We start from the raw sequence: 23,779 nt of genomic DNA, 5'->3' as shown, positions 1-23,779 counted from the left end.
GCAGTGGCGTCTTGATTTTTCACTTCAATGGACAATTTTCATTAGTCAGAAGTCTTCCTCAATAAGGCATCATGTTCATTTTGTGAAATTTGCTCAACTTTATAGTAAAATTGCCAAAAAGCAGGAGATGTTTTAGAGCATGTCTTAAATTTGATGTTCCAGTCACAACCATGCAGAGCTGAGAAACATCTATTCAGCTTTTGGTTTTTACAAAAAAATACTCAAAGAAATCCGCTGTTCAATGAAGTTTATCATGAGTCAAAATGACTATATCAATTGCATTGCAAAACAGCAAATGCCCTTTGGAGTTCAAGTCTGATTTCAGACACAGCCACAGTCTCTCCTACTCACTACCAAACTAGCAGGCGGTCAACATGAATGCATGGTTGTAGTAAATAAAGTCATCAGTATATTATATGGAACTGGGACATCATTGCAGTGAGATGCTCTGTGGAAACAATTTTCAGTGTTCATGTCAAAGTAATGGTCCATTCGTTTAACTCTACTAATCAAGAGACTGAAACACAAAGAATAGCTTTAAACAGTAACCTGTTTATGTAGACCTGCTGTGACTTCACATCCAGCCTAGTGGCAGTGCTGTGCAGGTGTACTCCAGGATGCCATGACACCACTGTCAGAGGTTACAGGTAGGGATGAGGATTGTTGAAGGTCAAATCTGTAAGATATCTACTGAATTAAGTCATAAAATGACCTTACCAAAGCATCAAAAATGTGTGCTATGTTGAAGTGCTGGCTTCTCTAACAACAATGCAGCAGACAGTAAGTCCTACTCCTAAATTTCGACTCCGGTCCTGAATGGTCTGGATTTGTTTGGACCAGAGAAGGTGGGCAGTTTTAAGGTTCCCGGCTGTTTTGGACGCCCCTCAGTTTGCCTGGCAAACGGCAAACCAACAGGTGTTGCAGTGATGAAAGCGGAAAATTGAACTGGTTCAGATAGAAGTGATTGTACCCGACCTAAAAAGCCTCTGCATGTTTCTAATAAGCTCCACGAGCAGAAACGTGCTCAAACTAGGATCAATGTTGGAGATGCTTTTAAAAAATGGAGAGAGGTTAGAACACAGAAAGGTAAACACTAGGTGTCAAGGTTACATATTGCTCCTTTAATAGTAATATTTTATTGACACTGATACCATTATCTGTTCTTTTCTATTATCATGGAAAGAAGAGCCAATGACAAATTTCTTAGAGAAGTGGTATAATCTTGGAAACCAGTTAGAGTAGAGCTCATGTTTGGAAGTTAAGGTTGTAATTCCATCTGTTATATCTATTTTATATTTCTGGGAAAATAAGCTTTTTTTCTCCTCCAAACAGTTTTCCTTGTATTGAAGTTACATTTGAACACATCATGATGACCTTTTATTTCCTTTCGCATTTTACTGACCTGACTTTGAACACATGTTAATGTTACCATACGTCCCCTCGTTAGGTAAGCTAAATACCTTTTTTCCCGTCAATTTCAACACAGATTTCATCATAAGATTTGGGTTTTTTTTGTTGCAGAGTTTGGGAGATCTTACCACGGCTGCTATGAGTGGAGGAGGATGATGACTGTCCAACAGCAATTAATTTGATATACGACACTGCTTTGAGGTTTTGTTTCCACTAGCAAGAACTGATGTATGTCTGGGTGTCAGTGATTTGAAAGGTATTACATGACCTTAAAGGACCAACTACACTCATAACAGTATCTAGAAGCTCAAAGGTGATGGATGGTCCTCGTGGAACCGGGTTTCAATCCTCATCCCAGGTACCCTTCTGACAGCAAAAACCGTGTAGCCGTGGTCTTTGGTGGAAGAAGTTTGAAACTTTACGCCAAAGATGGCAGTGAGACACTGCATATTTTGGGGTTGACTTTGAGGAGCACCTTGAAGTAATTAATGACTGAAATTACTGACATGTTCCCGTGGCACAGATATGCACTCACTCTCTACATCTTACATCCAATTTACACTGAACTAAAACTATTCATCGACTAATCTGAAAAGCACAGTAGAATATAATGACTTATATACATTTTTATCTATGAGACAAAGTCCACTGACACGCGTGCCGACATTTAGTTTCAATCACAGAAGGGGAGATTATTTTCAGTAAGACCTGTGATGTAAGGGAAGCTTAGGACAGAAGGTTGTGGTGGGACTTAATATTTATAAGCATACTTCGACAAACTTAATCAAAATGTCAGTTTTCATCTTGTTGTTTCCAACCATAAATTCTATAAATAACTCTTAAAAAACTGAGGAATGAGCCAATCAATGTTCCTCCAGAGTATGAATCAAATCTCATGGTGTCAGCATGTCTCTTGGTTAATCTTCGTTACTTCTCATCTTTCCATTTGGACAGAAACTTTCCAAAACATAAAAACATCTGAAACTATTATTATTGCCGTAAATCACAGCAGAATGATCTTTCCCTTAAGTCCAATGTCTCCTTTTTTTATTCCCCGTCTGTCTGGATTTGATCGCCCGCCCTCTTACTTCTCTCCTCTTCTTCTTCTTCTTCCTCTTCTTGTGTTGCCATTGTTGTCAAAGGAGGCCTGCTGACGTAGTTTTCCCCCCATCATGAGTGTTGTTTAGTGAGAGATCACTTCAGGTCGAAGCCCTGAGTCTGGGGCTGAGCCTTTTCCTTGGCCTAAAATGAACATAGAAGACAACGGACAGCAAGATGATAAGTGTGATTGAAAACATTGCTGCTCCTGCATGAATACATGTTGTTAGAAAATCCCCAAGCAGCATGAAACAATTGGCGGCCATGTCTTCAATATCTTCTATATGGTTGATTGGTGATTTTTTGTTTGAATAAAGATTACTCTGATGTACTCAGAACACATAGACAGTGGTGACTGCTTCGCACACTCTGCCTTCTCTTCACTCATATCATATACATTTTTCTCAAACATGGATTCTGTAGCGAAGGTTTAGTTATTATCATGCTGGACTGAAGCAACCTGAAGGACACTTGCCATTTTAAGTTCAATGTGTCCTGCATTTAGCAGAATTGGTGTGGTGTCAATCCTGCAGTTGAGCAGCCAGCTCCCTTATGCACGTCTTGACTCAAAATCACGTCACCAGTGCAATTCATACCTTCTACCTGACGTCACACAGTTATGGAAAAAGCTTTTTATTGCTGCACCCCTTGTGATGCACTGACCGAGGAGGAGACAAGCGGAGGTTGTACCTCCACAGAATCAAATCTGAGAAATAAATGCCAGAGAGGAGGATATTTTTTGACCATTACTGTTAGACACTTCCCTGTCCTTGTAAGGGGACAAAAGAACAGACTTCTCCTAATTCTGAATCCTAATAAAATATTGGGTTAACTTGAACAAAATATTACTGCCTTTTAACTTACATTGATGATGAGGAATGTCATAACCTTCACTTCCTAAATCTGCAGCATTATTGACCCAGCTACATTGGCTTTAATCCTGGCGGCGGTGGAAGGGGAAGGATTGACCACAGGATATAAGTAAACATCACTAAGGGGGATGTTCTGGTAAGGACTTTTTTAAAAGATTGAAATAGTGTAGCTGTGTAGATGTAAATATTCGTCATTTTGATGAGCTGGATACCAAAAGGTCTGTGCTGCAGCTCCACAGTGTTCAATGGCAGCCGCCACTTTCCTAAGCTCGTTTGCTCTCCAAGTCTCCGCGCCGGTCATGTGACTGAAAGCTGTGAATCTGTCAGTACGTTGCAGAGATCTATTCAGTACAGTCGGAGAAGCTCTTAGTAGACAGTTAATGGATTCTTCGCACTGTTTTATAAATGAGACTCCAGATCAAGATGCTGACAGCCAACCACACTCTGACCTGCTCCCAAAAACTAAAACATCCAAAATGTGGATGATTGTAACCAAATACAAAGCACTCAATGTGATTAGATCAGGCTGCTCGATTATGGGAATCACAATTATTTTAAATTGATATTGAGATCACGTTTTTTTAAACATGATTACTGGTTGATTTTAGATCAGAGTTCCACCTTACCTTGAGCGAGGGTCGAGGGGGCCTCACTGGTCTTACTGGTCGAACTGGCTCTGGTTTTGGCTTTGCCTGCCTTCTGTCCATAGGCTCAAGGTCGTCAGCCACATCTGGACACCCGATGTATCCTCCAGCCCCAAACACTGATCCCAGATCTCCTTCTAACAGGTGGTGACTGGTGGGATTGTTGGATGTCATGAAGTTCTGGCTGGCAGACATGTTTCTGACACTGGAGTTGGTGTTTGTTTTGTCAGTAGTGCAGATACTGATGTTACTGAGTTCAAGTCCCAGCAGGTCTTCTGATGTCACATCACTGTCTGAGCTGTTATTGGTGGAACTGACGTTGATCTCTGGTTCAACAGTACATTGGTTGTTGTTCGCTTCAGGTAAAACTCCCCTACAAAACAAGTCCAGCACTTCCTGGTTGTCATGGCTACCTAAGTCTACCAGTTCCTGATTTTCATTGCTACTGAGATTCAGTACTTCTTGGTTGCCATGGCTGCCGGAAACTAGAACTTCCTGATTTCCTCTGCTACCAATGTCCAATAGTTCTTGGTTTCCATCGTTATCTACATCAAACACCACCTGATTTTTAGGATGGGAGAAATCCAGCAGCTCCCTGTTGCCATGGCTACAAGATTCCAGCACTTCTTGGTTATCGTAGGTACAAGGTTCAAGTAGTTCCTCTGTGTTGATGTTGTGAAACGGTTCCAACACCTCCTGGCTGTTATGACTACACAAATCAAGGAGTTCCTGGTTTTCGTTGCTAACTACCTCCCAGTCGTTGAGGTGAGAAGTTTCCGGCACTTCTTGGTTTCCATTGTTACACAAATCCAGCAGCTCCTGGCTGTTGGGGCTACAAAGTTCAAACACTTCTTGGTTTACATGGGTATGAGGTTCCAGTGCTTCCTGGTTGCTATAGTTACATGGTTCCTGCTGCTCAGTGTTGTCTGTGGGGCAAAGATCCAGTACCTCCTGGTTCTCTTCCTCAGGACTGAGCTTAAAGCCATAAGGGTCAGAGTCCCGCCCCAACTGAGAGGAAGTAACATCAAACCCATATGGGTCAAAGGTTAGTTGGTCTGGTTGAGTAGAGGAGGGCTCTGGGTCGAAGGTCAGATCATTTTCGTTGGGTTCTGGGCTCAGTTCGGCTTCATCAGGGTCCAAGAGGGTATGGCTAGAATGTTCTGGACTGAGTTTGAACCCGTATGGGTCGAAGGAAGACTGACTGGTTGGATCGTACTCAAAGCTCAGCTCTCTGTCCTGGTCCGAGTCGGGTTGGGTGAAAACGTTCTGACAGTCCAGAGAGTTCTGGGGAGTTGCAGGGTTTCTGGTTTCTTCTGCGAAATTGTCGCCCCATGCTGCCCCCTGGCTGGAGGTAACATCACATGATTGTTTTTGCTCTCCGCTGCCGGTCCCCCAGTCAGCTTCCCACAGGACGCATTCAACGTGCTCAGGGACAGCCTCAGCCTCAGCCGAACCAGACCTCAGACCTAGAAGAAGAAAGTCAGGAGGAGGTTAAGACTAGAAGTTTAAACCTTAAAGGCAAGACTTAATGAAGCCTGGAAATACCATAACTTTGATCCTTGCAGATATAACAATTTAGCACATTATTCACAATTACAATAATGTGTTAATTTAGCAGAAGTTTTTGTCCAAAGCTACCTTCATCTGAGAGTAAGTACAACACAAGCAAGCAATAACTACTTGGTAGTTATTGCTTATTTTATTGCTTATTTTATTATCTCTATTTAATTTTATTTCCTACTGCTGTATTGTGTAAAAAGCAATGGTAACACAGAATTTCCCCCTGGGATTAATAAAGTATTTCTGATTCTGATTCTGATTCTGATTCTGATCTAGCAAGTAGGAAACAGCATCAGTATAAGTGCCAACAAACAGCTTTAAGCTTTTTGTTGGCAGCTTTTTGTCACATCAGACACAGGGACTGACAGATAGTGCTCAGAGGACATGACCAAGGCGTATAGAGGTAAAAAAAAAATTATATCACTATCATCATCATGAATATTCTTAAATCATTAATATCTTCTTTACATCTTCTGAAGCATCAATATCATTGAGTGCATTGTGTTCACGGAAGAGCCGAGTCTTTCGCTTTTTCTTAAAGGTGCAGAGGGACTCTGCGGATCGAAAGGAGTTTGGAAATTAGTTCCACCACCTCCGCGACAGATGAGAGGATTCTAGTTAGAGACTTGGGACCCTGTTGTGGAGGTTGGATCAGACGCCTTTCATTGGCAGAGCGTAGAGGGCGTGAGGGAGTGTAGACCTGGATGAGAGAGGAGAGGAGTCTGGCTAGAGACGTAGGGCCCTGTTGTGAAGGTATCTTGTAAACTGATTGGAGTTAGCTGTGTGGTTGTAATGAAGTAGCCTTAGGGGAGAATTCATCCATCCATGATATATGGGACAGAGCTCAGATCCTGTTATGGTGAACAGTCCCACTTCAGTATTCAGAGGGGCATGAGATAAATTGAGATTATTTTGTATTTATAGTTGTCTGTAAGTATCACAAATTAAATTCAGACTTGATGAAGGTCTTTAGGTGTTTATGTGTTTTCCATGCTCATCCAACTATCTTTGCATGGCTTATAAATTTAAGTGGAGGTACTGAGGATTTGTTTATGTAAATGAAGCTGCTCCATAGCTCCAGAAGGCCCTCAGTAATGTCCTTTTAAGCATGAAGCCCAAAACATAAGCCTCAGCATGAGTCAGCTGGATGAAGAGAACAAAACAAATCAACGTGAAAAATGTGTGTACAATCTGAAAGGAGGAACAAATATAAGTAAACATTACCTTGCTCCTGTTCATCTTTTGCCTCCACTTTCATCTCTCCAGCTAAAGATCCCAGACTTTGTTCTTCTATGTCGGAGGGAGGAGAGACAGCACCAAGGTCCAGCTCATACCCGTTTGGGTCTGATTCTACTGAGTACTGACCCTGAGACCTCCAGCCCTGGATTGGCTCTGGCCCCAGCTCCTCTGACGAGCTCTGAATGGGTTTAAATCCACGAGCATCATCAGCCACAGCGATGGCATCCAGGTCCTCTCGGCTGTAGCTGATCTCTATGTCGCTGTCCTCATCTGGGAACTCAGACTCGAAGCATTGAGTTCCCGTTGAGGCTTTGTTTTCAGCACAGGACAGACTGGTGTCTGCCTCGTCTCCCCCGTTTCCTGCCCCGTTATCAGCGCCGACATTCACCTCCGGGAATAAAACATCTGCTGCAAAAGGGTCGCTGCCTTTGAAAGGGTCTGAAGCAAATCCATCTGTAGATTAAGTTATTAAAGATATCATATTATCCTCACTTTCACCTTTCATGATGTTAGTCTATGAAACATATAGAGCATCTTTCTATGATTTCAAAAACCTCCTTATTTATCTGGTGTCAGTAAGAACCCTCATATCGGCCTCTGCCAAAAAAACGGTTTGTTTCAGCTGCTGTCTCCTTAAGGCCCCCCTCTCCATGTGCCCACTTTCCTCTGATTGGCCAGGTCTCTGGAAGACTTTCAGGGGGCAGAACGCTGCAGGGTTGCTAGTGGAGGGCCCACATAGAGACCTGAAGTCGTCTCATGAAAGTCTTGCAGAACAAGTTTAGCAGAACAAGCAGTTTGGCGACTTATCCTGGGACAGACGGTTCCCTCATGAGATGAAACTTTGCCCACATTGAATATGGCCATCCAGCATTAAAACTCTATATGTGAGTTTTACACGGGGATCAGCACAATATGTCAACTTTAAAGAAAAGTTTTGGGACATACTGTACCAGTCAGGAATCATTCCCTTAAGAAGTGAATGTTTGTTGTCACAATAAAAATAGAAAAAAATATGTTGAAGCCGGATAACATGATACATGGTAATGAATACCCTTGTAGTGTTAAAGTGTGTTTCCCCCTGCAGAACTATCCAGTTTAATACACCACAATTCTGCACCAGGACTTTATAAGAGCGAGACACTAAACACCTGACACCCCAATTAAACTGTGTTTTCTTCCTGTCTCTCATTTCACCAACGACCTGTCAAGGACAAGTAAAACAAAGTGTTTATTACTCACCAGATGTATCTGTCTTTGGGAACAGGTCTTCATTGAAGAGGTCATCTACAAATCAAACCACATTAAACCAATGAGACTTAGTAATAAAAGAGTGAAGTTACAGCATAGTTTTATTACTGGATGGTAAAATGTTGATTCTTGAAGTTACCCTTTGGGATCTTATATTATCTTATTCAAGAAAAACAGTGCGCTGTGCCAACTAGTGGTGACTGCAGTGACGTCGCCCATTGGTAACGGCAGGGGTTTTTGGATGCCTGACAAGCCTCACTCTAACTTTAAGTCAACCTTTATACTGGCTAATGAGGTGGAGCTGAGGCTCGTCTTAAGCCTACTGATAAACAGCTAGTGCCTCATTATGATTATTTCTTGATCTTAATAAAATCAAAATAGACGAGTTATAAAAAAAAATTCCCCACCCGTACAGTGTGTGCTGATAGAGGCATGAATTAAACAGACACATTTTGCTCATTGAACCAGGCTGTAAACTTGTTAATGTTTACAACATGTTAATGAGTTCTGCTGTGAAAAAGGTCATTTTGCCTCTCAACTCAAGAGAAACGTAAGGGTTCATACAAACACTATTTGGCTCATGTATGATAAAAAACTACAACCAGGCTTTGTAAGGTTGATGTCTAGTTTGTAAGAATTGACGAGCATTGTGGACATACGTCTGTCTATAAATAGATTCTCCAGAGTTGCTTGTATAGTTTGACAAAGACAGAGGTCCACTTAAATGTCCTAATCGTGCTGTAACCTAATGACCTATGACCTAAATTTACGCGTTGAGCGGTTGTGAAGAGCAGCGATGAGTGAATGAAGTAGTGGTTAAAGATATTATGATAAATAGAGGCTCTTTGTGATTTAATGGGCCAATGGTTGGTGTCATTGATCAAGACTGTTACAGTCCTGGACTAACTGTGTCCCATTAGTCATCACCTTCAAAAATCTGATCAGAATCATGTTTAGAAATAGTCCCAACATTTGTCCTGCATCCTTGTCTTGATGATAGAAAACCAGATGTATCTTATATATGGCCTGTTATGAGCTAGATGCTTACTGGTATTATGCTAACACTACCTGTGCCCTGATGGATGAACCAATGTGCGAGGCTCAGTGTGTGATACATACGTTCACTCTGGCAGTGAGCGAAGGGGTCCGCCTGGTAGAAGTCCAGTTGGTCGATGGGCTCTGGGTTTGTAACGGACTCTTCCTTCTCCCTCTCTTTTTCCTCTTCATTAAATGTCTCCCCCTCCTCCGGGTCGTCCTCTAAGTCAGATCTGTCCATCTTTTAAGAAAGGAAAAATAACGTTTACATCCATTTCTCTGGCTTTGATAACTGATGGAAATATTTTAGGTAATGTAAGTACTCAGCAAAAAAACATATAACACAGGTTTAATCCAGATATCCTATCCTTATTGTAAAAATTGTAATAAAATTCTACATATCGTCGGAAACAGGCTGTAATGGCTGCAACATAAGTACATCCACTAAAACACCGGTCGCCAATCACCAGGCCTCGTAAAATAACAGTTTTTCAGTTGAGATTGGAGGCTCTGAAGAGAGGGATATAATATGTTTGACAAAGCGGCCTAAATGTTTTTGTACCTTATATATTGTTCAGACCCTAAAATATGTAATATAAGGATTGATTTAAAAAAAAAAACATGCAGCAACTTAGACGATTTCAGTCTGCAAACCATCATAAAGTGGTTTGTTGTGCACTCTTCATGTATCGTACTGGTCGTGCAGGTACCTTTGTAGAGCTTGTCCCGCTATCATCAGCTTCTTCTCTGGTATCGACGAGATTATTGCAGAAAGATGAGCCACTGGCCCTCTGGAAGTCCCCAAAGACAGACAGAGAGACAAAGACAGTGGATGATTTATATTCATTATTACATTATTAATACGATTTTGTAACACATTGAGAGGAAACCAAGCCAAAGTGACAGCGCCCCCCTACAATGATTCCTACAGATTTCTGCAAATGGTTTATCGATCAAAAGCTTGTTTTCTGATGCAGGTTAACCACTGTAGAGTACAAATCTAAAGACTGAACAGAAAACCTGGAAGGGCTCAGATACAGAAGGTTAGACTAAGTAGTGTAATCTGTTCAGAATCAGAATGAGAGTCTCTTTTGTTGCTGCGCTGCCCAAATGCTCAAGTTATCAAAATATTCAACAACAGCAAAGTCGAGAAGAAGTCACTGAGTGGTGGATGTGTCAGTAATTCTAAAACTGGGTAAGGTCGTGGTGGATAAGTAAGGGATAACAGCTGATGTGGTGTCCATCATCAGGAATAATATGGACCACGTTTGGCGTGAAGCTTAACAAAGACCAGAGTCACTTGAAAAACGATCAAGTCTGAGGGTTTGAATGATAACTTAAATGAAGTTCTAATGCAATGACAGTGTACTTACTCCAGTTCATCTTAGATACAACTTCATTCTGTTCAGCAGAGCTTGTAGCTGTTCGCCATATAGCTAACAGTGTGCGAGATTCAGTCAATAACAATAACAGTGCTTACATGCAGAAAATTAATTTTTGAAAGCAGGTCTAACTACAAGACTAAATATAACAACACATGAGTAATTTCCCTAAATATCAATAACTTAATAGATAAATAATAATCCATGTGGACCAAGCACTGACACTGAAGTAGCAGAGTTTGTATTTAAGACTAGATATGTGTTTTAAAGGTCACATATTCTCCTCCTTTTCAACCAGCTTAAATAAGTCTCAGAGCTCCCCCAAAACATGTGTGTGAAGTTTCTTGTTCTAAATCCACTCTGATCCTGTATTTGATCATGTCTATAAACCCATCTATTTCAGCACTGCTCAGAACAGGCTGTTTCTGTGTCTGTACCTTTAAATGCAGATGAGCTGTGTTTGACTACGCCCCCTCTCTGGAAGGGCTTTCAGGGCAAAATCATAATTAAAGTCAAAGCTTTATTAAAGCCCAGCACTAAAATGAATCTGAATAAAAATAAAATATGAAGTTAATATTTGGAATACCTCAAGTGGTAGTTGTAGTTTATGTTGTTTTAAACATAAAGCTGCAACTTAACTCTCGAGCATCCACCAAAGTCATTGACATGATTAGCATCAGCAGCCTTTCCAACCTCGACTGTCTGTGCTCACAGCTGCTGAAAAACTCTCACTCTGCCTCTCTCTACTGCTTCTCTTTATTTTTAGGTGTCTTTGATGCGCCCCTGTCTCCTGTTCCACACGGTGCTCCTTTCATTAATCATCTCATCAAGTCTAAAAATAGATTTTAATTTCTGGAATATTTTCACGTTAGCTTTGGGAGAATGTGTGCAGGTTACGACCATGGTGATGCTTTCTGCATTCATGCTGCCCTATGTTCACCCAGGGGTGCAAACTCATCAGGGATGAAAAAGGTGACATGGATCCAAACCTCCTAGGGGGGTCCGGGGGCATGCTCCCCCAGGAAGACTTTTTTTTTTTTTTAAATATCAGCTTTAAAATGTGAATTTACAGACGATTTTTGCATTCAAACCTACTAAATAAGCAGTGCAAACAATAAGAAAAACACAATTGCTTGTCGATATCTATGTTCTGTTGCTCCTAACCATCAGTCCCTTTTTATAAATGGGATGAATTTGCAGAACAGGGCTTACCATGTTCTACTAAGGGCTGATGTGAAAGGCAGTCACTATGCAAGTAGCTCTCAGAGCAGAGTCTGGGAGAGCATCATAATACAGTCATCAAGTATGGCATTATTTTCTCTTCTATCATTAAATATGTAACATTATCAATATATGAACCTGATGTTTTGCTCCTGCTGATTTTCATTAAGTTTATATTCCCTCTGGCCTTATTACATGTGTTGACCAGCTGTCACTTTAATGTTGCCTGAGATAATAATGAACCAGAAAGCTGTATGAAGTTACCTTCAAGCTAGCACACATTTCTCTCTACATCTTTACCTATGGCTACCAAACAGTAAAAATGATCAGACAGGATGTTGAACAGAAAGGCTGGCTTGCTAGCCAGACTTCAAATCTTTCCACAGTGTTATCAGGGGAAAATAACGTTATGTAAATTAACCATGTGCTGCACATTGCGACTCATTGAATCAGGTTACGGTCGGCGCTGCGATATTGCGCAATCGCGGAATGAATCAGGTTTTCATGACAGCTAGCGTCGCAGATTTACCCCCCCCCCCCCCGCTCCAAATGTTTTTATTGCAGATCTAAATGAATCACACAAATTACATATTTGGGATCCAAAACGGCGAATTTCGCCGAAAGGTGACAAGTTTGCACCCCTGATTCACCTTATGTTGTATACATGTTTACTGCATGTATATGTGTTACACAGTGTACTCTGATTGAAAAGCTATATGAATTGGGCATCTCATAATCTGCCTTAACAGCTTCTTTTGTTTACACCTCCCTCTTACTCACAAACTGCTGACACATGCCTCATGACGTTAGTGTGTCAACATCTGGCTAAAGTGCAAACGCAGTCGTCTGAGTGGTCCTGTGTTTGCATCCATTATGTTCTGTAAAAGGCGCCTCCATATGCTTGGTGACATGTGCAAAGTGATTTGGCCTTGGTGACAGGGCCCAGTCCAATGGGTGGCCTGGGCCCCACTAGAAATCTGACGTTGCAGTAATGGAACTGATTTATTGAAGACTGGTTTTCAGAAATATATTTTATATTCTTCAGTCGACACCCTGACTTAGAGTTCACTGTGATTACTTGGATTTACCATTATTAGGTCAGCGTAGGCGGGCAGTGATTGGCTCCTCCCCCATGGCTTCATAGGAAGTGGATCGTCCTCGGTGGTGTCTGCGGGAGACGCTGACTCCTCCAGCTGGCTCTCTGGAGTTACTGCACCTCCTGACAGGGAACACAGAGTGTTCTCCTCCTACCAGAGAGAGAGGAGGAAAGACCGATGAGGAGGATTCAGACTGAAGACTTTTTTTATGATTTACAGGAGCAAAACATGGGTCTGAAGCATCACAGGCAGACCAGATGGCAAACACTAGTCAGACTTGTGTTAGAGTGTGTTAGAAGCCCTGCACACTGGCACTTTCCACACTAACAAACCTGACAAAACAAAAATGAGAGAATAGGCCTTGAAATACCATGCTGAACACTGGTAATTCACACTGCTACAAAACTACTGTTGTATGGAGTAATGGAGTTATTATAACATCTGGCTTTCTGCCCGGGCATTGATGTGAGATTTAGGCTGATTTTTGAGTCACACGACTGATTAGTCGGCCTGAACTTCAGTCCGATTGTGTTGTACTGATGTTAATGATCAGGGAGGCTCTCAAAACACGAGACATCACAGACAGGGGTGGAGCAGCGATTTTAAAAGTGCGGGTGTTCTAATGCTAGTATATTACCACCCTCTAGCAAATCAACACATTCTGTTTCATTTAATGTCCAATAACTAATGTTAGCTGACACATCAGACAACAAGACAAAGTTACAAAAGATAGTTAGACACTAACTTTATGAACATCCATTGTGAGTAACCCAGTTAGCTCTAAAAACCAGATTCAAAACTGCTCTTTGTGATGCTTTTATTTTGCTTTTCTTATTGCCTCATGCCTCAGTCTCTTTATTTACGGTCTTCATATAAAATGTGCTTTTATTTTGAAAAACTGCAAAGGGGACTTCCGCTACATCGTAGCAAGTTACGGGAGTAAATAAATACAGCTAAAATAACAACCAACAGCAAAAAAAATTTACACTTCTGTTGTTTTGTGAGGTGGATTTATCTTAAAAACATTTGTTTGAGTGACTAACTCTCTTTCAGAAGGATGCTACATGTAGCATGTATCCATTTGTTAGCTCTGACTCAGCCAGTGATGAGTGACAGGAGGATTAAATGCACGTAACTTTACCGTGCTTCAACTGTAACCAAACAGCTACGATTGGCTTAATTGTCACTTAATAAATCTTACTTGACCCATAGGTTTTCATCAATGACTCCACTGGTAAAAAGTGTGGGGGATGAAATTACGTTTCAGTGAAAGTGTGGATGTCGCAACACCCACAGGTGAGACGCGCCTGATCACAGAAACACTTAACTTGATTTCAGTCCAGATGGAGCTACAAGCAGAGTGAAACATCTGGAACATGAGTCAACAGTTTGTAAAATCAGAGGGAACCTGTGCAACGTGATGAAATAACATCTGTACTATTTCAAAACTATAATATTAACTGTGTTTGTGTGATCATTTCAGGATTGACAGCTGTGTTTTTTTTTCTATCTCCACAGAAATACAACATACATACCAAACACAAACACACACACGTAAATAACAGCTCTCGTACCTGCAGGATCTCTTCGTAGGACTGTCTGATGGAGTCCTGCAGAGGAGTGTCCCTCTCTCCCGCCTCGTCCACCTTCCTTTTCGCCTGCTTCACCTCCTCTCTGAGCCTCCTCAGCCTCCACCTCGCTCTGGCAAGTTCCTTCTCGTACTCCTCCACCTGGCTCTCCTTCTGCACCTCCTCGGTCTGCAGGGACAGGATCTGAAAGGAAAGCAGAGAGAGGCAGTGTGATGTTATGTACCATTTTAAAGATAACTGTAAAGAAGCCGCCCGAAGACAAATGCTTTATGTTTTTACAGCAGTCATATGGTGGATGTGCAACAAGACTGTAAAAGTAGAACTAATAAAAAACAAGCTGTGGGATTTAACATATCACAGGAAGCAACACTTACACCTATCAGCAATCTCACACACTAGTATTATTCAACCAGCATTCGTTATATGGTAAGGAGGCTAATATCTTTTACAATAACAGGTCTAAATTTTAGTATACAAAAGCTATCAGTCCATTTTATTTTATTTATCCAGACAGCAGGCATCATATTTTGTATATGATCTTGTTTCGTCATAATGTGACATATATTCTTGAAAAAGGAATCCGTAGTATTTAATTAGGTTTGTTTGTGGTCCAAGTTGAGCAAGTCTCACACAGGCACTTTTTGGTGCAGCATAGGGGTCTTTGATGCCATGCGTAATTCAGTCGACCCAGATGTCAGGTGATATGCAGCCACGCTGAATTGATGTGCTTGTGTTTCTGTATTTCAGGTGAGCAACAGTGATGATGCAATGTATAAACGGAGCGACACAGATGTATATCGAAACAGACTTTTGTTACTGCAAATAAGTCATGTCATGAAGAAAGTTTTGAAAGTTAACTGATAGTCTTTGAAGTGCCGCTCAGGAGATAGTAGTAAAACCACAGGTAGCCTTCTTTAATATTAACTGTGTTTGTGCTGATTATTTTGTATGAGTGAGAATCACAAGCAGTGCAGAGTTAGTAAGTGTGATACATGTGTGTAATTCAGTCGACCCAGATGTCAGCTAATTGATGTGCTTGTGTTTCTGTATTTCAGAAAACAAAGTAAATTATTATTATAAAACCCATGCACGCTTGGAAGTTGATTTGTGTACAAGTGTGCAACTTACACTTAATTTGACCGATCAAAGAAGAGCTAGACAGATTTGTTTAAGTGTAGAGAGATAATGACCCAGTAGTTTGTATATTTACCTTTTGGCTCTCTTCATAGCAGAGCTGTCTCGTGGCCTTAATCTGCTCAATCAGCTTCTCTTTGTGATCCTCTAACTTCACCAGAGTGTCCTCCAGCTCTTTGCGGTCGGTCTGCTGCTCCTGAAGCTCCAAGTGCTCCACAGCCACTGCGTTCTCCAGCTCCTGTAATCAGACAAACATACACACACACACACAAACACACAAGCACACACTATTAAGGATGTAGAGTGATTTAAAGTCATCTGTTGAATTATTAAACATACATTAAGGAGAAACATTTAGTAAAGATTTTATCATATCCATGGTGGCGACTGCAGGGAAGAACAGTATTGGTTACATTCATAATACATATCAAAGTACAGTTTTAAGTTAAATACTGTTATTCTCTTTGAATGTGATGGCAGGCTCATCATATTCTGCAGAAAATATCATTAAGTATGCTTCCTAATGAAAGAAAATCATCCTTTACATTTCACAATCTAAATATGTTCAGAAGACAGCCTTTCATTTTTTTAAAAACATTTTTAAAATCTTTGTCTGATGTTAATGGAAGCGTCACAATCAGGCAGGTCTGAATCATAAATATTTTGTAGGCATTTCAAACCCTCATTCCGATATATCTCCCTCATATGTTTCTCCTAAATATAGCTCACATGAAAGTGAGGGAAGGCATCAATACACAGGCAAGTATACAAAGGTCATCCCATCAGCACCATCAATATGACGTTTTAAAAAGTTTATTGATTAATTTGACAGGGACATGCACAACACGACATTTGGAACAGAGTTAGCTATAAAGCTAATTTACATCTGTGGGCAGAAAGAGGTCAAAAACAAACAATACAAACCATTAAAATCAGTACACAACAATTAAGAACAATTCAACTGTACAAACAATATATTACATTAAGACGACATGTATGTTACAAAACTCCATTTCAGTCTCCTCAAGGGTTTGAATCAGTTCATGATTGGTTTTGGTTTTAAGTTGACTTTTAAAAACACTGAAGCAGTGCAGTTTCTGATCAGTGGGAATTGAGTTCCACTTTTCTGTGGCTCTCAGAGAAAATGATTGTCCAAAAGCAGTTTTTCTTTTATGTAAAAGGCAGACATCTTGTTGGTTTAAGGGTTTGGCTGAAAGATACTTGTTAATTTGTACAGTACAAATCTGATAATGGGTACATTTTCTGAAATGTTCTCTGTTGCGTCCTTGAGTAATGTCATCATCACCAAAAAGCTCAAGACCCATATCAGAAACCAGGTGGTGCCACTTCTAATAATGTGCCAAGTCTTGTGTGTTTCACTCCAAAGGGCTCAATTATTGAATCAGTGAAATAATTGTCCAAACCTGGGTTTAATTACGTTTTTTTCCTTTCCTGAAGTCTTTTAAAATGCTTTTAAAATATAAAAATCATCATAATAGATCAATAAATGGCAGACTTAAAAAATGATGTGCTCTCAGAGATTTTAAGGATTATCCAATAAATACAACTAAAAACTCCACAGTGGGTTTTGGGAGCAATGGAGCTGGCTGACCTCTCTGGGGTCCAAACACTGCAGATACAATATTCTGTAGTGCCGATGTGGACACAAACTTTTACAACTGAACCTACTCTATCTTTCCATGGCAGCGCCTTTCGATGAAACTTGAAAAAAATAATCATAGAGCATTGTAAAGCTCTAATGATTTTCTAAAGATGTTGCTCATCAAATATCATGATGATCCTCTTTAACTGCAACTGTGAATGGCCAAAAACAGCTTTAATTGGTCACGCTTTGATTCAAAATGTTGACCTGATGTTTGGTTCAGAGAATTACAACAAAACATCAATTTCCCCCAAGTTTTAGTTTCTAGCGATAATGAGCCACTTGCAGCTTTATAAACACTCTTAAAAGTACCTCAAATAGTTTTTTTTTGTTGAAAAAGTCAGACCAATCAGATGCTGGTTTCAACCAATGAGGTGACGCCTGCGAGCTCGTTCAGGTAGACAGCTTGAGCTGCACTGATTTCACACTTAACACGAGTCATCACCATCACCATCACTTCTATTTAGTGGTCCATTTAAGCTGCATGACTTCCGGTCTCTCCTCTCTGCTCTTTCATTGCCTGCACCCTTGCCTCAGCCCTATCACCCCCCCCCCCCCCCCCCCCCCCCCCCAGCATCCACCTGTAGGCTCCGACAGGGGGTTTAAAGATGCCATCTCATCACTCCTCAAGTTTCTACATGTAAAATAAAACTCTGAGGAGTGATGAGGTCGGACCTTTGATGCCGAACACAAACAATGTTTTGCTGCTGCAAGAAATATTTTAAACAAATACAAATGTGAGTTTTCTGACTGAACTGCGTAGATACAAATCCCAATAATAGACTCTGCTTTAATCAGATGTGACAGATATTTGGCAAGTGCATTCAGGGAGCTCAGCAGGATGATGCGTGTCTTTTTCATTTAGGAACAGTCAATCACATTATTTCCAGTTATGGTGCAAAGTTTCATGTCTGCAGCTCATAACAGTGCATATTAACATTAGATCACAACCACATTAACCAGTCAATACGGCCCAACACATATTGGATAATACTTCCCCCCAGAGCACATGCACCTAATTTTACCCTCTGGAGAGCCCAATAACGACCCCCTTATAATAAGTCAAATTAAAATGATGCGTCGCACAGGGCCGGGAGCTCAGAGTCTTTGTAATGTTTTACTGCTGTCGTTTGCAAATCCTGCCCATGTGGGGACTCTGAATAACTTTTTATTATTTCTCAGTTCATGAGCAGCTGAAAAGATAAAACCATGATGAAATTCTGAAGGGACATTGAGAAATATATTTCATAACTCAGTAAATACATACAGCAGCAAACTTATCCAGAGCTAACACTGACATTCTTTCATTATTGTTCATCTTAGCTGTAGTCTAACAGCAGCCAATTGGATGTATGAAATATGTTGTTTGTTAATAAAATGCCTGACGTCGCTCCAGATTGTTTCCACCTCCAGTCTTTCCAGCTCCTGATCAGAGATGATAGCTGTGACAGAAAAATGATTTGACCTGCTTTGTGTCAGTTTGTGGTTATGATCGACTCTGGAAACCAAAATGACGTTATGTGAAAGCATCTCTTATTCCCAGACACAATGTTCTTGTGTCTACAAGATGCAAACTAAATATATATTGTCAATGTGAGAATTGCTTGATGTAAAGTATGTTCATAAAGCAGACAGAACATACTGAAGACAGCCCAGACATTAAATCAACAAGAGCAACAAAAATAGTCAGCAAAGATTTCAGTTTTTTAGGGTAAACGAGCAAAAGTTTCAGGTTCTTAACTCTTTAAGTTATTGTTTAAAGGTTTGTGAATCTTCCATTTAATAGATAAAACCAATAGCAAATAATTTAAGTCCCACTAACTTTGATATCATGTTGAATTAAAGCCACTCGAGCTATGTTTATCCCTAAAAGATAAAATATAGATTTAAACAAAAGTAATGTCGCTCAGTCATTACTAATGGGCCTCCATTCATGTGAGGTGGTGACACTGCCCTCTGCAGAGGATTTTGAAGTTTTGGTTGACATGGGACGGTTTCTTGGCAGGGAGCTGGTGTGTTTTCCTGAGCCAATGATAGCACTAAGGTGAGTTTAGGAGTGGACACAATCAGTGATTGGACGATTCAAAACGGCGAATATGATGGACGTGGAATAAACAACAAAGAAGAGAAAATGTAATCATAGTGAGGCGAAACATGGAGGGATTAAGCTCGTTCCTGCTTTCTGTTGGACAGGCAGGTGCCAATCTGCGATGGTAAGCTTGTGCTAACACACGATTGCTTGTAGTTCAGGTACAAGCAGTAAACGTAAACACTGTGTCCTGCAGTGAGTGTGCTCTTCTGGGTGCGATGAGCCCAGGAGGAGGGGCTTAGTTTGAATGTTGTGTTTACAACAAGAAATGGCTCTACCTTAAAGGAACAAACACGGAATGGCATGATTCTCCATTGTAAAGATTACTCATAAACACTTACAGCTTTACCATCTGAATGCACCAAAAGTAAAAAATAATACACTGGTCCAAATTGATACAAATGTGTATTATTCAATGTACCTGTCAGGGCTGATGAAAATTACAAAAATAGATATACAATAGGGTAAAGCATAATTAGTCAGAAGGCTAGTACAGGATGCTAGAGATGCATGCCTGTCAGTTACATTAAACATAGACTGGAAATATGTAAGCAGGGCATGTAGGCAGCAGATCGCGTTTGGGGTTGGACCCTGAAGCTTTTCTAAGAAAAAGACATGGCGCATTCTTTGCTCTTTGCAGCTCTAGCTCAGATCTAAAGCAGTTTGTAAGATCAGTATATTTGTAATATGATCCCTGTCTCCTGCGGTCCAAAATGTCCAAGTGTCCTTGGTCAGGATACTGAGACCAAAATGTTCCTGAAGGCACAGCCAACGGAATGTTAATTAGTTCTTGATGGGCAGTTTAGTATCAGCCTCCAAATAGTCTCTACATCAGTGTGTGAATGTATGTGAAAGGTGAATCTGAAGGTAGTTTAAAGTGTGTTCAGACGACTTGAAAAGCTTTCTGTTTTTTAGAGGGCTTAATCGGCCTTCGGTCCGCCTTGCAGGTTAATGTCAACATATCAGTGCTGAATGTGGTTAGGCATTGCACTGTTCAAGTGGTTATACCAGTTTAACTCGACACAGCCTCCATACAACTTGATCTCCATTTACTAGATTATAATACTGCCAACCTACTCGGCACCACCAGATGTCACTCATCCACTGTGCTGGTTTACATCCAGGCAGTAGAGTGGGGAGTATAGGCCCAGTACAGTACAGACCCCACTAGTGGCAGGTGGCTGCATTACAACTTAGATCCAACTGGCATTGAGGGCCAAAGGAAGAATGTACATTTTACACATAAATATAGCAGAAAATCAAGTATATCTCATGTTAAAATCTTGTTGAGTCATGACTGTCTACAATAAATGAGAAGCTCGAGTGCCGCTGGCTGTGTTGTTGTCAGAGCCGGACCAGACGGCTGACTCCTCCCCTTGTGTATAAAAGCTGTTTTATTCAAGAATGACATACTAACTGCTTATTTGAATGTCATGAAAGCGTTTTCAGATCACGGTTGTTCTGTGTCAATTTACATGCATCGTGAAGCTACTAGCTAACTAAAGAGCGCTAACATTAGCCTGCTAACACACCAATGCAGGCCACAGCTGATTGCAGCTCGAGCAAATGACAATCGTGTCCACTGCTTGAGTTCAATGGTGGTTAATTATTTTGCGTGGGGGGTTGGAAGTGTGTGGCTGGAAGAGAGCGGAGGCTTTATGAGGCGGAGGTGTCGCCAAACAGAATTTTGTTTTGGTATGCTGGTTCTCAATAGCAACATTTACTAAATCAAGAATCACACATTTTTCCTTTATCAGAAATATTAATCATTTCTTTAACGGACTAGTAATTCTAGTGCCAACTAGCGAGGCTGACCATGTTTAACAGTTTGCCCTATTTACTCCAAAATGAAACCTTAAAGGATGACAAATACAGAAGCAGCCTTTAGATTCCTATTCAGATTCACTATAGACAAATTATAACCAGTTAATAGCCATGATAATAAATGAGTCAAGACATATAAACAGACATTACACATTGGGCCCTCAGGGACCTCGAGGGTCAGAACTGTGCCTTGAACACATCTACAGTCTAATTCAGCGACCACAGCATCGTGACCTCAGAGAGCATCATGGGAAACGCAGTGATGCGAGAGTCCCAAACTGGAAACAGTACACATGCACATGAACACACATGATTTATGTCCTGTGCACATTTTTTATACTTACAAACTTAAAATATGTCATACTAACACATGAATAAAACCAAAATACACACAGAAAACCAAACACGCACACACACCAGGGATAGATGCTGCGGTCTTCTTACTCTGATCTCTCCTGCCTTGGCAAGGACTCTCTCATCCGTTTCCATGACATCTGTGTCCCTGGGAGACGACCAGCAGAGGAGACAGGAGTGTTTGAGGAGGGAGGACAGTGAGCACTCGTTCTTCTTCCAGTCTGCCTTCTCTGCATCGTGCCCCCCTTCCCATGATCCCTCGATTTTTTCCTGCTGCACTGCTGGCTCCTCCATTGCTGCCCTCGCTGGCTGTCGCTACACTGCAGAGGAGGCGGAGCTGCCTCGCTGAACGTGACTGTGTGTGTGTGTGTGTGTGTGTGAGTGTGTGTGTGTGTCTCCGTGGCAATTGATGCATATAAGCAGAATGCACCAATGTGAGAATAGAGAGACAGAGGGGGGGGGGGTGAGTCAGAGTGAAGCAGCAGAGCAGGCTCTTCATCTATAGGAGAATTTACCTCCTCCCCTCTAGTCTCCTCCCTTCATTTCTCCCCTCCTCCTTCCTATTTTTTTCTCTCCTACCATCACACTGCTCCTCTCCTCCTCACACATCTCTCCTCCCACCACCCCTCTGTCTCCATCACCAACCACTGCAGTATGCATCAATCCAAACACACACGCACACAAACACACACACAGACATAAGGCAGTAAGCATGCCATTCATAAAAATCCCAGAGAGCTCACCAGCAGTCTGCAGCCAAACATCACCAGTTAACTAACCTTTATTCATCACTTAATTTTAAAATGAAAGGATCATGATTTTACTACAGTTACTTTTTATCACTGTATACTGCTATTTAAATTCAATAAAAGCAACTGTGTTTTCAGTAAAATGTAAAAAATGGCGCTTTACAGCAAAATAAATTTAAAAAAAACCCACAACCTTTACATGTAGGCAGCAAAAACATGTTAGGCACATAATTTACTCTCAGCCTTCATGGTTGCAAAGGCCAGCGTCTTTTTCCCTCTCTCTTATACTAAGACGAGTTCTCAATGCCTTTTTTTTTAAAGGTTCCTTACTTAGTAAGATGAGACTGAAGTAATTAATTGGCAGCTGTGGCAAGAGCTGTTTTAATTCTCATAATAACACGGTAAGATGTTTCTTAAATCCTATTTTATGTTAATATATTAACATATTAGCAGGACAACACCCAAACCACACCTTCTATCACCTGACAAGCCTACTTATACTGAGCCATCCACTCCACCCTCATTTCTCATTTCTTCGACCCATCCTCCCTTCCCTTCCTCTCATCCATTCACCCTCCTTCCTCATGCCTTCATCTCGTTCGTCTAATTCAAGGCACAGTCCAGGCCGTGATCAGCTCGGGCAGAGTTACGCTTGAGAGGGAACTCCCATCACAAGTCTCAATTTGCCCTGCAGCCAGTTCATCCTTCCTGACCAGTCAACTGAAAACATCCTCTTCCATCAGAATCAGAATCCTAACATTCATTAATCTGTCTCATCATTCATATGATCTATCATTAAATATCTAAAACGGATATGGTTGTGGCGTGGTCCTTGCTAGTGAAATCTCCATTAGCATAACATTGGACAAAAAAATACAAGACATAAAGAATATAACTTTATTTTTCCACAATGTGGAAGATTGATTTTGGCTTCACAAGAATAAAAACATGATGTCAAACAACACAACATTTAAAGGTCACATATGATGCAAAATACACTTTACCATGTTTTTCTAACACTAATATGTGTCCCCAGTCCGTCTACAAACCCCCCAATTGTGAGAAAAGTCCATCCTCTCCACTTTTCAGAAAATGTGTGCTCAAACAGGCTGTTTGGAGGTTTTCCCTTCATGACATCACAAAGGGCAGTAACCCTTCCCCTAGGTGGGTGACACTCCCACAAATAGGTGTTAGTTCTGCCCTCTGAGTCTGCCTTCTCACCGTAAACAATAGGACATGGAGCGAGAAAGCCCGAGACACCCTTCCAGAGTGGGGGCGTGGTCAGACACAGCTCATTTACATTTAAAGGTACAGACACAGAAACAGTCTGTTCTGAGCAGGGCTGAAATAGAGGGGTTTATAGACATGATCAAATACAGGATCAGAGTGGATTTAGAACAATAAACTTTGAGCCTGTGAGACTTATTTTAACTGGTTGAAAAGGAGTATAATACGTGACCTTTATGTACAGTAAGAGATTAGAAGAGCAATTCATATCCAACAACTGCTTGTGCAAAAACAACAATAGCAACAGGTAATTCAAGTGCTCATTAAAAGAACAATTCATTTTT

General features: G+C 41.0%; 1 protein-coding gene across 2 annotated transcripts; it reads right to left on the bottom strand.

The window, feature by feature from the left end:
* Window positions 1–1,093: 1,093 nt before the first annotated feature.
* Window positions 1,094–21,866, bottom strand: LOC132978660 (uncharacterized). 2 transcript variants are annotated; one of them, XM_061043913.1, is made up of 10 exons: window positions 21,523–21,866; window positions 15,606–15,767; window positions 14,381–14,578; window positions 12,798–12,956; window positions 9,817–9,897; window positions 9,191–9,347; window positions 8,063–8,107; window positions 6,809–7,276; window positions 4,007–5,490; window positions 1,094–2,652 (listed from the first exon to the last, which is right to left on the bottom strand). In XM_061043913.1, exons 1-10 carry the CDS (start codon window positions 21,751–21,753, stop codon window positions 2,605–2,607), a joined length of 3,033 nt encoding a protein of 1,010 aa, XP_060899896.1. In that variant the 5' UTR covers window positions 21,754–21,866; the 3' UTR covers window positions 1,094–2,604. The 2 variants fall into 2 exon arrangements, with proteins under 2 accessions (XP_060899896.1, XP_060899897.1); XM_061043914.1 differs by having other exon boundaries at window positions 21,550–21,865.
* Window positions 21,867–23,779: the final 1,913 nt, after the last annotated feature.

Source organism: Labrus mixtus, chromosome 8 (genome assembly GCF_963584025.1).
Source record: "Labrus mixtus chromosome 8, fLabMix1.1, whole genome shotgun sequence".
NCBI classification, from domain to species: Eukaryota; Metazoa; Chordata; class Actinopteri; order Labriformes; family Labridae; genus Labrus; species Labrus mixtus.
The sequence above is the reverse complement of the archived record's forward strand: the minus strand, read 5'-3'. Positions and strand labels throughout refer to the sequence as shown.

Coding starts and splice junctions, on each gene's coding strand:
- LOC132978660 (XM_061043913.1), bottom strand. CDS start 21,753: ATGGAGGAGCCAGCAGTGCAGCAGGAAAAAATCGAGGGATCATGGGAA. Junction 8,108..9,190: donor CGCTCACTGCCAGAGTGAAC/GTATGTATCACA, acceptor TTTGATTTGTAG/ATGACCTCTTCAATGAAGAC. Junction 2,653..4,006: donor CCCCTCGACCCTCGCTCAAG/GTAAGGTGGAAC, acceptor TGTTCATTTTAG/GCCAAGGAAAAGGCTCAGCC.